This window comes from Pempheris klunzingeri, chromosome 15 (genome assembly GCF_042242105.1).
Source record: "Pempheris klunzingeri isolate RE-2024b chromosome 15, fPemKlu1.hap1, whole genome shotgun sequence".
Lineage (NCBI taxonomy): Eukaryota > Metazoa > Chordata > Actinopteri > Acropomatiformes > Pempheridae > Pempheris > Pempheris klunzingeri.
The window spans coordinates 2,932,004-2,948,427 of NC_092026.1; the positions used below are offsets into that span (position 1 = coordinate 2,932,004).

At 44.5% G+C, this 16,424-nt stretch overlaps 1 protein-coding gene across 2 annotated transcripts; it reads left to right on the forward strand.

Moving 5' to 3' along the window:
• Window positions 1–555: 555 nt before the first annotated feature.
• Window positions 556–11,284, forward strand: LOC139214584 (WW domain-containing adapter protein with coiled-coil-like). 2 transcript variants are annotated; one of them, XM_070845470.1, is made up of 13 exons: window positions 556–844; window positions 1,301–1,334; window positions 2,199–2,388; window positions 2,700–2,791; window positions 4,265–4,380; window positions 4,564–4,661; window positions 4,796–5,077; window positions 7,194–7,310; window positions 7,922–8,064; window positions 8,209–8,300; window positions 8,930–9,113; window positions 9,551–9,678; window positions 9,768–11,284. In XM_070845470.1, exons 1-13 carry the CDS (start codon window positions 804–806, stop codon window positions 9,835–9,837), a joined length of 1,587 nt encoding a protein of 528 aa, XP_070701571.1. In that variant the 5' UTR covers window positions 556–803; the 3' UTR covers window positions 9,838–11,284. The 2 variants fall into 2 exon arrangements, with proteins under 2 accessions (XP_070701571.1, XP_070701572.1); XM_070845471.1 differs by lacking the exon at window positions 7,194–7,310.
• The last annotated feature ends 5,140 nt before the right edge of the window (window positions 11,285–16,424 follow it).

The window sequence follows — 16,424 nt, forward strand, 5'->3', positions numbered from 1 at the left end:
GATCCCTCAGTGGGGAAAGTTTGCCGTTACTACAGCTCAAGGGGACAGACAAAGCACACAGTTGAAGAAATAGAAAATTAAATAAACATAATATGTACAGAAAAAAAAAAAAGATGGACTTTATTGAAATTGGGAATTTACATGTTACAGCAGCAACAACAAAGGCAGGGGCAAGATAAGCAATAAAAAATATTGTAATACTAATAATAAATATTTACACTATGTACACCTTTCCACCCTTAGTGGACATGAATGATATGAATAAATAATTATTGCACATGAAAAATTAGTTGCACAGACATACATATACAGTATGGATGAGGTATTTTGAAATAATGAATACCAATTCAATTTTAGCTGTAATGTAAAGTATAATTTAAGCAAGTATGGCTTTTTCTTAATTGTGGTATTTTTTTTTTTTCTCTCGCTCATTAACGCATTTAACCGGACTTTTATTTTGAAAGGTCGAACAGGAAGTTGGGTTTCTTCCAGCTAAACACAGCCGAGCAGTCGGTCCGCTTCGTTTCCTCCTGACTCTGCTGCTTTTCGCTGAGCTACATCGGCCGAGCCGAGCGCACACCTTCCGTAACTACATGTCAGATGATGCACTGACGGCGGTTTTCCTTACAGACCAGCCGCTATGCAGTGCTGGTGCCCGGTGTGCGGCTTGTAGGCATCCGTGCGGCAGGACAGGCCGAGTGTAGAGAGTCAGGAAGCCGAAGAAAAGAGAACTGTGAGAGCAGACAGACAGACAGGAGGCCACGGTTCCCCCTCACACACACACATACATCACCACGGCCTTGATGGTGATGTATGCAAGGAAACCAGCAAGAGTCAGCGATGGGTAAATCAAGCACCAAGCTCAGATTTAAAGAAGAAATACGCGCAAAGTTCACCCCATTTTTGTTTTAGTGGGTCGGTTTAGCCGTGTGAGCGTGTATCCGTTAGCTACCAATGCTAACAGCTAGCGTTAACAGTTTGCCTGCTATTAGCTATATTTCCTGTAGCTAGCTTAGTCGACTAACGTAAACGATACGTTAGCTAACTAACATCTTAACGATAAACTGCCATTATAACAGGTTATGTACGATGTTTTTTGTTTTTTTTTAAACGTGACTGGTTATTTTGTACTCGTCACATAACTGGCAAACAGCTGTTAAACAGGTAGTGAGTCAAGCTAACGTAGCTAACGGCGGCTAATTAGCTAACTATTAATTTGTTCCAGAAAGTGTGTTGCTAAGGTAAAAATCTCTGATCCAACCGTCTAACAGTGCCGTTTGTTCTCTCTGTGTGTCCACAGGTGCAACGACAGAAGGGATTCACAATCCTATCAGGTACAATATGCTCATTTCGTTAAGGCTCAGCCGTCATTACTGCCCACAGACCAAGCTAATCAAGGCGCAGTGCTTTTCCATCTCTACAATAAACAGAAACCTTCACGTTTTTCATGCTGGAGATGCAACAACAGCACTCTTATATTGTGAGATAAACAATATAGAGATCAACTCCCAGGAGTAATGCCACTTAATAACACAGTGGGACTAAATAAACCATTCAAAGTTGCATTGACAGTAATTTAGATGGCTGTTATTTTGCTTTTTCACAGGAAGTTCAAGCATCAGACACATGAGAACAATAGTACTTCTTGAACATCCTCAAATACTGATGTTGAACTACTTTTCAATGACTCCCTGTAGGCTGCGTTCAACAAATGCTGTAATATTTGGCTGTGCAGTCAAATTGTATTTATTTGCAGACATGCAAATTTAAACACAAACAAAAAACAACAACAAAATTTGGTCTTATGAAGGTGCTCCCTGTATATAATCATATAGTTCAACACACCACTAAAGAAAAAAAGCAAAACCGCCTCTCAAAAATCTAAGAAAACAACTAAACTGTGTCTAAGGTACAGATGTGTTTCTTTTGGCAGCAAAACTTTAGGACTTAATCGAGTGGAATCAAAACATCTTGTGCTTCACGAGTCCAAAGATGTTCCATTCAACCACACCAACTCTGAGCTGCAATTTATTTTTTGAGGGTATTGATTATGTTTTCGCTCTGCTATTAGTGTCAGTAATGAATCCTGCTTAATGCACTTTGTGCTCCAGAAAAGGTAACGATGCTGGTAAAGTGAGTGAACAAAATGGCATCAGTGTATGCTCATCAAGTCCTCCTCCATGCTCCATTCAATCTAGACCCATAAATCTCAGCCAAAGAGCCAGTCCAGCAGCCTTCACCGTTACGACAAGGTGCGCGATGGCTCATCAGACCCCACGCCCCCTTACAAGATGCTGCGGCGCTCAGACGAAAGTCCTGTCAGCAGACACGGAGACGGCGCAGGACATGGCAAGGCAAAAACCTCTCACGCAGTTAGAGGAAAAAACGGTAAGTCTTTAAGTGTCCTACAGTAGTCCTACAGTACCCTCAGACATTTAGAAAACATCAGATGCTTGTGGCTGCAGGCAAACCAGTGGCTCTCAGTCAAAGCTTTCTGTAAATCTCTTTAACTGACCAACAAATACAGAGTGTGCTGATGAACACCACTGTCTCTGAGGAGACAGACATGGATGCAAAGATTGCTTAGAAAAAGCAGAACAACAACAAATTGTTTGTTTGCCGGTTGCAGCTGTCACGTAGGACTCGGTGTATTTTCACATTGTGTGTCTTCTGTGAATTGATGAATGGCTTTGTTGCAGGGACCAGCGGCTCTCCACAGGAGAACTCTCACAACAACAGCTCCCACCACGGCTCAGACTCGCATGCGACTCAGAGCAAGCCTGCAGACAGGGTAAGACGTTGTCTGCCGTTATCTGATTACGTACCCGCAGTGTTTCCTGCAGATATTGCTGTCACGCTACTTAGGAACATGGTATGCGGGACATTATTTAGAAGCATCTCTCTCTCTCTCTCTCTCTGTGGACATTTTTATCTCAACAACAATGCATGATTGAAGCTTCACATTTATGTAACAGGCTCCCTCTATAGAGTAGATGGTCTGATTAGATTTTAGACTTCCTTGTTTAAAAAAATATTGAATTATCTAATTATCAGATGTCAATGGTCGGAGTTTGCAGCAAACTGATGGTGTCGATATTTACCGTTATCAGTTTGTGAAGTGCGGAGGCAGCGGGGAGCGTAGCATATCTAAAAATCATTGCCACGACACTTAAACACAACAAAACACGCATTTCTCATTTGTTAAACCTGTGTGCATCCATCATGAGACAGATGAGAGGAAACGAAATCAGCAGAGGAACACAGGAGGAGGCTAAAAGAGGAGTGTGGCAGCAGTTTAGTGTAGCAGTTCTGTTTTGCTAATATAAGCCTACCTATAATTATGCCTTCATTTCTTCTCTGCTCTACTACATTTTGATCTGCGCTAGTGTCAAACCTCCCTATCTGTTTTAGTTTACTGACTCAAAGCCCTCCTCAGCACCTCTCCGTACTGTCCTACAGACTCAGCCTGGAGCCTTAAGCAGCGTGGACAAGCTAGGATAAATTAAAGACTATCCCAAACTGTCTGAGTTTGTAACATTTGGGAAACTTTAGATTCTACCATTAGAACGAGAACGAACATTGTACATTTGGGATGTAAATTATATTTCTGTTCGGTTGGGAGTTGATGCAAAACCTTTAACTGTAATTCGTGCAACTTAAAATCCTTATTTATGATGGTAATAAATATCAGATCACATCCCCTCTTGGTTGTAGTAATATCAAGCCTTGCTGTAATGTTCTGCTACTGCTTCTGTCCATATTTATCTTAATTAAGGCAATTTCGTATTTTTCTTGAAAGAGAAAGCATGAAATAACATGCTATTGCAGCTCAACCCTCAAGCAGTATATTCTCTTACTGGAGTCGTTGTAATAACTGGAATTGTCGATGTATATACGTCGTCATAAATATTAAACATACCAGGTCCCATCCTGACTGAAAGCCCTTATCCATTATTGAAGGTGGAGTGCGAGGGATGCTCACCTACTACAGGAACATGGACTTCCATATTCTTTATTTATATGAAGTGGTACTGTTGCTTTGTGTCATGTTGTGATAGCTTTTGAAAATTATTAGTAATTCTGCGTGTTTTCGCTCATTTACCAGCAAACCATTACTTAACGTTGCTGAGGACTGTTTTCCAAAGTGTCCTGTCGTGTTTCGCGTCTGAAAATGTGTTGTTGTTGTTGTTGACATCCATTCTGCTTACTTCTCTTGTCATAATCTCCCTGTATGCCTGTCTAACATGTGTCGTTTCCCTCTCAGCACCAGGACCCGGGGGATGACTGGACAGAACACATCAGCTCCTCCGGCAAGAAGTACTACTACAACTGTAGAACTGAGGTCTCCCAGTGGGAGAAGCCCAAGGACCTGTTGGAGAGGCAAGCCCACTTGAATGAAATTACAATAAACCCAGAAGACCATAATCAACATTCTCATTCTCATGCAGAGTCACACGTTACAAGATCAGGCAGTGCGCCGGTCTGAATATCCTGAGCTGAGGGAGCAGAGTCCCACAGCTTTCTGCTCATCGTCACTCTTGCTTTCTGCTTAATCTGCTTCAGGGAACAACGACAGAAAGACTCAGTCAAGATGGCGGCGAACAGTTTCCCCAGGGACATGGACTACAGACAAGAGGCCTTGCAGGACAAAGCCACGACAAGTGAGTTACGGCTCATCTATTAAACCATAGTAAGGTGGTTCCCACGGTTACATAGTCTCCCACCACACGTCTGTCTGCTGCCGTAATGATTCCACGCTGCTCAGTAACGCTGCGTTTGCTGCTCCTCTCCACAGAGACCACATCAGGGGACCAGTCCACAGCATCCAACTCCGGCCATTCCTCCTCTTCCTCTTCTTCTCAGAGCCTGAACTCTGCTCCCGGTGCTTTAGGTTCCACCCCCTCCACCATGTCCTCCTCCTCCTCTTCCTCCTCTTCGGGGCAGGTGCCTCAGTCTGTCCAGTCCCCGTCACCAGCACTGCTGCAGGACCCGGCCCTCCTGCATCAGCTCCTCCCGGCGCTACAGGCGACTCTGCAGATGAACAACGGCAGTATGGACATGGCTAAACTCAACGAGGGTGAGGACACCAAAGATCAGAGAAACACAACATGGCCCTTTTCCCACTTCCACACACATCGCTCTCTCCTCTCTGTCTTTCTCATATTATTACTACAGTTACCCAAAGTCGTTAGTTTTCCCTCCCTACACATGGCGGCTTTAATGGAACCCTTTGTGCTTCGTGTGATCCTGTATAACAACTAAAACTGCATTGCTTTAACACTAGACATCCGTTCTGCTTCGCGCCGGGGAATCTGGGTACCTTGTGTCTCAATTGATTTCCTGTCCTGAAATGAAAAGCGGAAAGTGAAAAAGGGGGCTTGATTTTAATAATCAATGTTTGTTACAGTGTTTTAAAAACAGAAATGGAAATATTTTCCATTTCATTTTTTCCTGAAAATAGATTTTGTTTTGTTTCTGTATATTTAATTTTCCACCAGGAAAAATCCAGTTTGGGTTTTTACCCAAAATGCAATCATCTTTGTTATCAAACGGTGAACTAGAAGCATCACTTGTTTGTATTTTTAGCTATGGCTTTGAGCAGGTAGCAGCAGGTCCATGCTCCTTCTCATTTATAGCGTATGTCATTCATGCTTCAGACTTTTCGTGGATTTCAGCTGAATGCAGCTGAGGTGTTGTGGGTAGAGCTAATAAGGAGAGCGACATATTTGCTTGATATTGCCCGCGGTACTAATGAGATGCATTCATATTCATCTAATGAATCATGAATAGCTGTTGCCAAGCACGTGTGCTCCTCTGGTCGGTCTGCTCGACTGTATCAGCACTGAGGGGTGCTTTGTCCCCGCCCCCCAGTTTAATGCCTGCCTCACACACACACACACACACACAGCGACCAGAGCCAAGTGTATCAATCAAGTGTAATTACGTTGTTTTTACAAAACGTCATCTTCCCATCACTGGTTAGATAACAGCAAATGATAAGAGCAGCAGATGATTCAGAGTGCAGACGTCAAGCTCACACAACGTTTTGACAGAAATAGACGGAGAGGCCACGAAGCAAAAGCTGACAATCTGTAAGGTTCTTCCAGCCGATCGAAAGGCGCTGGAGGTCATGATTAAAGTCCTCGCAGTGGAGTTTGCCCTGGGATGCCTTCAGTGCATTCATTCTCCACTGCAAGGTGACCGAAGGTGACCGCAAAACAAACAGGGACGACTGACGGCGCTCAGTGCCTCCGGCGTTTCAGTGCAAACTCCAGAGATGGAGAGAAATCAAACTTTTTAGCCTTTTTCTATCATTTGAATTGAGTGTTTACTTCCCCAAACTGAACCACGTTGGAAAAAGCCCCATTTTTCATTTTCTGATTTTTGTTTGACAGTAGGAATTTAGAGGAAGGTTCATGGATTTCGGGGCCACAAAGTGTCCTCTAAGAAAAACACTGGCCCCAATACAAGACATAAAATTCCGTTTGAAGGGGCGTCGTATCAAATTCAATAACTTGACAGTTCCTTGTTCCCAACATGTAGTGTGTAGTTTTTAGAATCAGCCCAGGTTAACCGACGAGTGACGTCTTTAGTGCAGAGACGGACTGTAGATTTAATCATGTGTTTAGCAGCCAAGAAGCACCGCAGATGTCACAGATGAGATAACATGCTAAAATAATTTACACTGCTTTCAAGAGCCTGACAGGAGAGTGTGTGAGTGTGTCGTACTTTCAAAAAGTCTGTCTGTCAAAAGCGTGTGGAAGAAAAAGGAGGCAGTTTTATATTCGGGCCGTTTCGGGAGCCTTTGTGTTCCAACAGCTCTGATATAGTTCTGCTTGTTCGGCACCAGATGTCAGTGTCTGTCCGTCCCTTATCTGTGTGTTTGGATCCTGTTATTAATGGCCGACTGCTGTTCCTCGCCGGGGTCTTCTTGAACTTGTCACTGATGATGAATTTCTCGCTGTCCTGTGGGAACCTGACATTCATGTGTTCTTGTTGTTTAACCCCCAAAGCTCTTCCAGTAGTTTGCTGGTAAAATGACCGTTACATGGCTTCAGTGGACGAGCGTGTCCACTGATTCCTGATTCCTCACCTTAACTGTGTTCTCTAACTTGCACTCACATGTTCTGTGTCCTTGCTCACTCACCTGTGTGTGTGTGTGTGTGTGTACGTTTCCTCTTTCCTCCCTCCAGTCTTGGCAGCTGCTGTCACCCAAGCTTCCTTGCGGTCTGTGCTTCATAAGCTCCTCACTGCTGGACCTGCTTTCAACGTCACTGCTCTGCTCTCAGCTGCTCAGCACTCCAACCAAGGTACGGCCTCCTCGCTGTTTCTCACCATCTGCTACACAAACTAATTTCCTTTTTATTTATTTATTTATTTAAACAATCCTCCTCTCCCTGTGCCCACAAATCAGTTTTTTAAGTGAGACCCAGTTTCTTGCCGTTGACCTTCAGTCAATGAAATTCTGCATTTCATGCAAGTTAACTGTGTATGTGGCTTCAGGGGTTTTCAGATTGACTTTAGCTATGTGGAAAAACAAAAGATGCCCTCCCATCTATCCCAATGAGCCTCTACTGCTGGAACAGAGCATGTTTTGCATAGCAATTGCAACAAGTGTGCCAGAAAAAGTTCACACAAGTTGAACTTGTGCCCGACCTGTTCTGCGAACTGCAGCCCTTTAATTTGCTCCCTATCGGATTGTTTTCCGCCTTGTTGCTAAACTGATTATTCATATGTGCTCTCCTGCACTCCAAGCAAACAAATGGCTGCAGGCTTTGGTTTTTCATGAGGACCAGTATCACCAGTGGGAGGTTTCTTGACATTCGCCAAGGCCAGCGTTCAGTGTTTGTATATGTGCACGCCGTCGATTCGAAATCAAAGCGCCGCAACGATCCATACTGATTCTGTGGTCCTGTTTCAGCCCAGCACTCCAGCCAGTCCCCCGTCTCTCTGACATCAGATGCATCATCACCGCGGCCGTACGTCTCGCCGCGGAACGGCACGCCGCAGAGCAACCAGAAAGCCCTTCTGCACTCTGGCAGCATCACATCATCACAAACGAGGGTGAGTCTCACGACCGAAGCTGACCAAAGTCCAGCTGGAAGAACGCAGTGCTCCCTCCCTCTCCTCTTTGTTATGTCTGCCTTCGTCTGAGACGCCTTCTCTCTCTGGTTTGTGTTTTCATTCTGTCTGCTCTTCCCTCTTCAGGGCAGCATGTCTTCAGGTAAACAAGGATCAGCCCCCCCGCCTCAGACCGCAGAGAAGCGTCCGGAAGACCCCAGAATTCTCCAGCAGAGGAGGTAGAAGTCATCAGAAATCACTTCGACACACACTTTTCTTTGTGGTGACAGATGGCTAGAAGGTAAAGCGAACAAATAAAAACCAGGAAGGTTTTTCACAACAAAAGGCCGAATTACAAAAACACATTTTACCAACATCGACAGCAACATGTGTCCCGAACAGTTTTCATTGGGGACAGACTGGAGAAAGCAGATCCAGAAATGCTGTTTACAGTGAGATCTGTGTATTCTACAGTATCTACAGTGATGTCTTGTGGAAAGATATGTAGATTAAAGGGAAAGTAATTTACTGCTGTACAAGACACACTATTACGTAAATGCGTATCAGATGTTGTGAAAGCAACAATCCCTTTTTGACATTCAATTATGGGGTCTCACTTTGACTTATCGGGGGAGTGTAGTGCCAAAATACATTGATGAGGTTGGTTATTGAGTCAGATTTCATGAAAATGTGATGAGCAGTGTTTGAGTTGTTGTGAGATCTTATTAAATGGGGACAAATAAATGTTATTGGCTGAACTATTCAGGACTAATATGCCAAAACACCAGAATTCCAACATCGGGGAAACTTGAGTTGGATGTTATTTCCGTCGTCTGCACAAAGTGAATCAGCTGTCTCTCTCCTCCAGCCAGGAGATTCTGTGCACAGGATCAAACATATCTGGTGCTGCGGTGCCCCACGTCCCCTCCGGCAGCACCAGCCAAACCCTGGCCGACAACCCCGGCTCCTTCACTCCCACCCTGGCAGCACATTTCGACGAGAACCTCATCAGACACATCCAGGGGTGGCCCTCAGAGAACACCGAGAAACAGGTACTGTCCACCGCCTGCGCTTTTCACGCTTTGGCGCCACCTTCAGGCCAAACGTCGCAGTACAGCGTCACGGTGCTGCTGGCACAAAGAAAGCGTCATCACACCGTCTATTTCTTTTGGTGTTTCTGAAGCTTTCAGACTCAACCTTGTGACCTTTCTCATTCGACTGCAATAAACTCCAATAGTTAAATCACCTCCGTGACAACTAAGCAACTCCTGTCTGCAGAGGAAGGCCATTAGTTGTGACTGAAAGCTTTGGAAACACCTAGTAAGTGGTTTTTCTATGAAACCTCCAAGGTCGAGGCTAAAGCACCAAGCTCAACTCTGAGTTCCCTTTAATTCAGAATCACAGAATCAAGAAGCTAAAGCTGGTCCTTGTCGTCCGAGTATGTTTGCTGTCTGTAGTCGTGACAATGAGCGTGAACTCGTCCCACCAGGCGGCGAGGCTGCGTGAGGACATCCACAACATGGGCAGTTTGTACATGTCTGAGATCTGCACAGAGATGAAAAACCTGCGCTCCCTGGTCCGAGTGTGTGAAATTCAGGCCACCCTGAGGGAACAGAGGTGAGGCCCAATGTCACATTTACACCACGTGAATCCGCATGAATTCACATCACACATTCACATGGTTGTTTTTCCCCCCTCAACTACAGAATCCTGTTTCTGAGGCAGCAGAGCAAAGAGCTGGACAAGCTGAAGAACCAGAACTCCTACATGGTGTGAGAGAAGAAAGGACTGGGATGGATGGAATAAAATAATGATTTAAAAAGAGGAACAGACATGGACAGCGAGCTGCTACGGCCTGTTTATTCTCCCTACTAGAGCGCCTGAGAAAAACGCTCTGTTAGAAGGCAAGTAAGACGGCGGCTGACGAGGTGAAGCTCCATCATCCCGAACATGTCTCTGTTTCTTTTCTTTTTTTTTTTTTTTATAAAAATTAGTTTCTCCCTCGTCCACCACATGAAATTCTCTCACTCAAAGAGTTGGACACTTAAACCCGTGGACTTAGAGGACCTGAGGCTCTTTTCAAACAGCATCTTTCTGGACTGTGAACCTTGGATTGTGTGTATTGTTATTGGGTTAACTCGTTTTCTGGTGTGTTTTCTTTGATGTGTAGTGGTCAGGAAAAGATTACAATTCATTCTTGGGAAAAATCAACTAAAACAAACCATCTCATTATAATCAGTGTGACACAGTTCCCGCGGAGGGGAGGGGAGGGGAGGTTGTGGGGGGGTTTGAAGAGAACCGAACTCCCCGCTCTCCTGAAATGGACTTTGTCATGCATTGAAATGTATGGATTCAATGGCAGTGATGTTACTAATGTTCATTTTTCCTTCACTTATACCTGTCAGTGGTTTTGCCATCCCAGCGCGTCTCACAGCTGGTTTTACATGTCATGAGATTAGCGGAGAGCTTTTGGCCAGACCTTTCTGAAAATACTTAACTGTGCTTCGATTATTTGATTTGATTTCGTCCCAGGTGATGGGGATCTGCCTCGTGGCTCCGATTCTCTGGGAACTTCTGGCTCGTCATGTCAAACACACTCCAGATGTTTAAAGCTAGTTTGAGAAAGCGTACTTATATTGGACCTAGGTTGGCTGCTAGTAGATATGAGGTTATATTCATTTGTGTCCCTGCTGGCCATTTTCTTACCCCCCCCCCTCCACTATCTGTCTTTTTTTATTTTGTACTATTTGTTTCCCTCCCAAGTCCGACTGGGGGACTTTTTTCATTCCTTTTGTGCAGCTTAGCAAGGTATTGTGTAAAAGATTAGAGAAGTGACTGAATTTACAGTTTCGTAAAGCTAAATTATTGTTGCACATGATTGATTACGTCCTTGTAGTCATGATAGAAAAGATTAAATGGAAAGACGATTTATTATTATTTGTTTTCAAAAAGGAAGCCCACGTTTCGTTTTATCGCTCGTTGAGCCGTCATGGCTGCAGCCCTTTTATCCACTGACTCTAGCCACAGTTGGCTACTTCTTCTTCTTCTTCTTCTTTTTTTAAAGGGTTCATTCATGATGAGAGGGTCTACTTTTTATATGAACATCACATTAAACTGCAGTTGTACACGTCGACACCCATGAAGCAACTTCCTTCAACTCTCTGCTGTTCTGTTTCTTGTCCTTGAATAGTTTCCACCACATCTGATGTGCACAGTTTTTGGGGAGGGGGGGGCGGGCTGTGGGGTTGGGGGCTTTGTATTCCATAAAATATGAGAATAAAATATTATACCACACCTCCTGCTTGACTTTTAAACTTTGATTAAGAGTGTCGTAGGGTGTGTGTGTGTGTGTGTGTGTGTGTTGTGTACCTTTCTGATGAATTATGCATTTTGTAGCTTTGTTAAATTAGAGTGTGTAGTTGTGCAGCTGGAGGAGGATTAGGAGGATTGGGGAACACGCCATGGGATCAGACCGTGCGTTTTGTTAATGACTCGTCAGGTGGAGGCGCCCCCGTGGCTCAAAACTGGAGTGTGTGTGTGTGTATGTGTGTGAAGGAGCTCGGTTCAATTTCAGGCCACAAGATGGTGCCGGCGAGCGACCGCACCTCGTCTCCGGCGCTTTTGTTCTCTTGGCTCTATCAGATTAAAAACCCATTACTGTACATGTCACATTTAATATGTAGCCTGAACAAAAGCAGAAGGCTGGATAAAATCAGAATGGAGTTGACCCGTGTTATGATTCTGGGCCAGCTCCTGAGGCAATCACACTCACTCGGGTACCCAGATGATAGACGATAATAAAACAGAGCTGCTGATTGAAAGAGACAAAAGCATGATGAGAAACAGTTGAAAACGGCGAGTTCAAAATGTCAGAGTATTTCACCACAGAAGTGTATCTGGGATGACAATGAACTTGGCCTTTTAGCAAGAACGAGAGCGGGTCAGCTCACACACTGTGTGTCTGAGGACTCAAACCTGCACTGCTGAAGATCTACTGGAGGAAAAGATCACTGCTTCTCCAGACGTAGTTCTTCTAGTCTGTGCCTAAATGTCCTGTTAAACTTGAGAGGGTGATACCTTTGATCAATTTCAGCACGTGAACATTTTAATAAAGTTTGATTTGTGACCAAGATACTTATTGAGCAGAACTTTTACAATCCAAGAAAAATGTCTCGTCTCCATGTTTTTAAAACGGCTGAATTCTGTGGCAAAATCAGATCACTGCAGATTACAGATTACAGATTAGCAGAATCCACTTTTCACCTTTGGTTCGTTGCCCTTTGTTGGAGTGGAAGTCACACAGTTGGTCCCGACAGTGCTGCTCTGAGTCCAAGCTGGAGGCCGTTATCAGAGCTTATTCGCTGTGTTTTACAGTTTTGTATTCATGAGGAGTCTTTTGAATAATAAACTGGTGAGTCTAGAGCCAAATATTTCTTAAAGACGTGCAGATTAATCTGGCCGTGTCACCGTGTGGCCTGAGCAGGGCCTCGATGTTGATGAATTATCTTAAGCATATATTTATTCCGTTGAAGTGACACCGAACCAAACTCTAACCCGGCTTTTCATATCATTTAGAAACATAAACATCTCAGCCAACAAGAAGAGCGCAGAGACGCATGATACTCCTTTAATTATGTCTGCATTTAAATTCATCCAATTCGGTGCCTTTCAACTTAAAAGCATTTGCAGTGATGAACTTCAGAAGTGTTTGCTTTCCTCCTGGAGCACATCAAGTGAATTAAACACTGCGCTTGAGAGTACTTGTTTTAAGGTTGAGCGGCTTTAATGGTTGGATGTTTAAAAATGTGCGTTCTGTGTTGACACGTGTTTGATCTCTTCAGTTTCAATGAATTGCCAGAATGAGCAAAATGTCAGTGCTGCTTAGAATATTCTTGTTTTTACCAACTCAAGTTGTTGAGATACCAAACTTTCTGTTTCTCGGCTGTGGGGAAAGTTCGGGGCTCCACATCCAGCGAAGGTCTGTGCCTTTGCATCGCTCAGCATTGGCCCCCTTAAGATTTTCTATTAGTGGGCTCAGACCAAAACGCCTCTGACGCCGAGCTGAGTGTAAAGTAAAGCTTTTACCAAATCCTGTCAGAAGTCCTGCAAACACATCTTTGTTATCAACGAAAGCAGCTTGTTTTTTCTGTTCGAGGAAATATTCCATCTAGATCATTTCACCTCGGTTGTGGTCTGATATAATAAACCTCACCAGTTTGTTATATCAGACCGAGGCCCCAGGAAGTGAGCGAGGCTTTGAACCCAGTCTGACACGGTGGCCAAACTGTTATTTCAACAACGCCATCCGTCATGTGATGCCAAAGGGGCCCAACAAGACTAACAGTGTGAAATCAGCACATGCTTTTGTCTTTGAGCATCATAACTCCTTTCATCAGAATCTGATAACATGTGGAACGTCTAGAAGGCTAACTGGAAGTAAGGTGGCTCGGGCTGCGTGCGTGCCTGCTGCATGGGCCCTGGAAGCTGAGCTGGCTGGACTTGATTGAACTGACCAGGGTGGCACAATTAAAATCCATCCTGTTTTCTTATTCAAAGATTCAAAGCGTTTCCCTGTACAATGAAAATCTTACTTTGCCATCCACACTGAATGCCTTAGGGTTTAAAGTGAGAGTAAAAGAGTAAAAAAGTGGCATGCAGGAGAAGAAGAAGCTAAAATATAAACTACTATTACTAATATAAATATATTTACATAATGTGCAACATTATTAACATTACAAGTAAATGTGCAAACTTGTCAGAGGTAGATGGTGTGAACAGTAGGGATAAACAATCTGATATAGATACTGTAGGTATAAAGGTGCACAGCAGTTTCACAGTTGGACGTGAAGCACAATAAACAGTTTGGTGTTGTTGCCTCCTATCGGCTGTTAAGGAGCCTGATGGTGGAGGGAAAGAGGGAGTTATGTGATCTACAACTCAGAACGGACCCATTAGTTTTACGACCGGTCTGACCGGAGCATCCTCTCCCTTGGCTGTGTGTGTTTGTTGTCATAGAGGGCAGAAGGAGGCTCACCCCTCTGTTGATCCCAGAAAAGCTTTTCGCTCTTCTCAGGTCTTTGCTGCTGCTTCAGGAGCAACACTAATAGCCATCAGCCTCATCACGGGGGGCCTGAGCGCCCGTCCGACCACGACCAATTACTGTGTGGCGTTTGATGAGACTGTGAAATGTTCCTGCCAAGACGATGAACATGTAAGAGCTCCTAACGTGTGCTGCAGGAAAGGCCTTTGTCGTTTCCACTCCTTAATCTGGACCTTTACCGACGGTTTCATCACTCCATATCACAAGGGTGAACTGTTTTTCCCACGTCAGCAGGAATTTAAAATTCTGTCAGAGGATCTCTGGACAAAATATTGCCTTTTCTTGCCCCAGAGACAGCTGAGAACCCCCACACTTCATCATCCCTTAAGCCCTGATAGGCTTGATCACTGTCAGCTTATATAACAACCAATATCTCCACACCCGGTGATTGATAGATCCTGCCTTCTCCTGCCTTCGACCCCTCGGTGTTCCCCTCATGCGGCGCAGGTTAAAGGTCGTCTTCATCTGCTCTCATCATCTCCACGTTCACTTCGTCCTCTTCTTGGGGGGGGGGGGTTCTAATCTCTCCTCAAACTCTGAGCCACAATCAGTCAGGCAGTGTGAGACACTGGGCAGTCCCTGTGTCCTATGGCCCCTTTCGCCGGCAGCGTCCTTGGGGGGCATGGGTAACTGTGCTGATGACCTGCCACGCTATATTTATCGCTGTCACTGGTTTATTTATGGCCCCCCCCTGATCCAAGTGAGCCAGTGTTGTGCTCAGCCATTAGCCCCTTTTTCTCTATTCACTGTCCTCCCCATCTCTCCACAATTAGCCCCCCACACCCTCTCTCTTCCAATCCCACCCTCCTGGCTGCTCTCTCTCTCTCTCTCTCTCTCTGTCCTTGTCACCTTCCCCTCCCTTGCACCGACCGTTTACCCATCATCGACTCTCTCCCATCGTCACTGCCAAGGGGGGGGTTGCATTAAAGTGACCGATCTCCCCTCAAACTGAACTCCCCGTCGAAGGGGTGGCAAGCTTTGGGTTGACTTTGAAAACTTGTGATGAATGAGAGAGCTGACGTCGTTAAGGCCGTCATTGAGACATGCGAGGGGAGGCTGGGACACGTGCGTCGTTACGCAGCCTCTCTAAATGTGCCGTAAAGATTTTAGTGCACACTGTACCCTTAATTATCATTTCAGCATTAGAGCTGGAGCACATGGTCGCAGGCAGGGGGGGGGCTGGAAGTCTTATTGCAAGTATGTTGCCGAGCTATAAATCAAATCTTGTGATTTAATGGCTCAGGGCCACCGTACACCTCGAGTCCATCTGATATGTAACAGGAGTGTGGGGAGCAGAGCCTCATATGAAAATATCTCTTCGTGGTCTTTTTTTATTAATAAAGGTGCAGAAAAATCTATTTTCACCTGCTCTATGCACTCGTTCAGAGTCGATGGGACTCTTCACTCTTGATGAATATCTTTATTTTACTTTTTTCCCAACTTTAAAGTTGCTGTTGTCAATATTTGCATGTTAACAATAGACCACGGGGCTATTTGGATGTGAGAGGAGTTGCTCTTTGGAGTTGCTTAAACTCTATGGAGCTTTTTGGTGCCTTTCAGCTCTTTTTTATGTTTTATTTTACCGTCCAAAAAGGCCTGAAAAACAACTCTACGCTACCTGCCCAGCACCCAAACAACAGACAGATAAGTTGGCTCCTGGCTGGTGAGCGTAGTGGAGCATCCAGCTACTAAAGAGCTGGACGAAAAACATTTACTTCTTCACTCAGAGTTGCTTTTATCATGTGGCTAGAAACAAACTCCAGATGAATGCTGATGTTTGTCTGCTGGACTGTGAGCTCACTACTTAAATGGTGATAATATGTCCAGCTTGTTTTCGCTGCCCACAACAGACCAAAAACTCTTCTAATAACTCAACTAACTGTTGCTTATTAGCCAGGAATATTCCTCTACTATCCAGTATTTACTGGTAAAGACAAATACATGACACACAGACTGTGGAGCAGCATTGTAACTCACTGAGTGATCTCTGCAGTGCCGGGAGAGATTTGTGTGATTCACCAAAGGAAACACTGTCTCATAAACTATTCAAATCACAACTCATCTTCTTTGTGGCAGCGAGGCACCTAAGAATTACATTGAATGCACAGTTGAAATTGCCTTCGTGCAAGTGCCTGCAGAAAGGCATCTTTCATTTGTTTTCATTTATTTCCCAGACTAATCTATGTTTTCCAGCTTGGGGACTTCTGAAATCTGTCTAACTAAACATCAGTGGCTCATCTTTTAAATGACTTGCACACAGAAT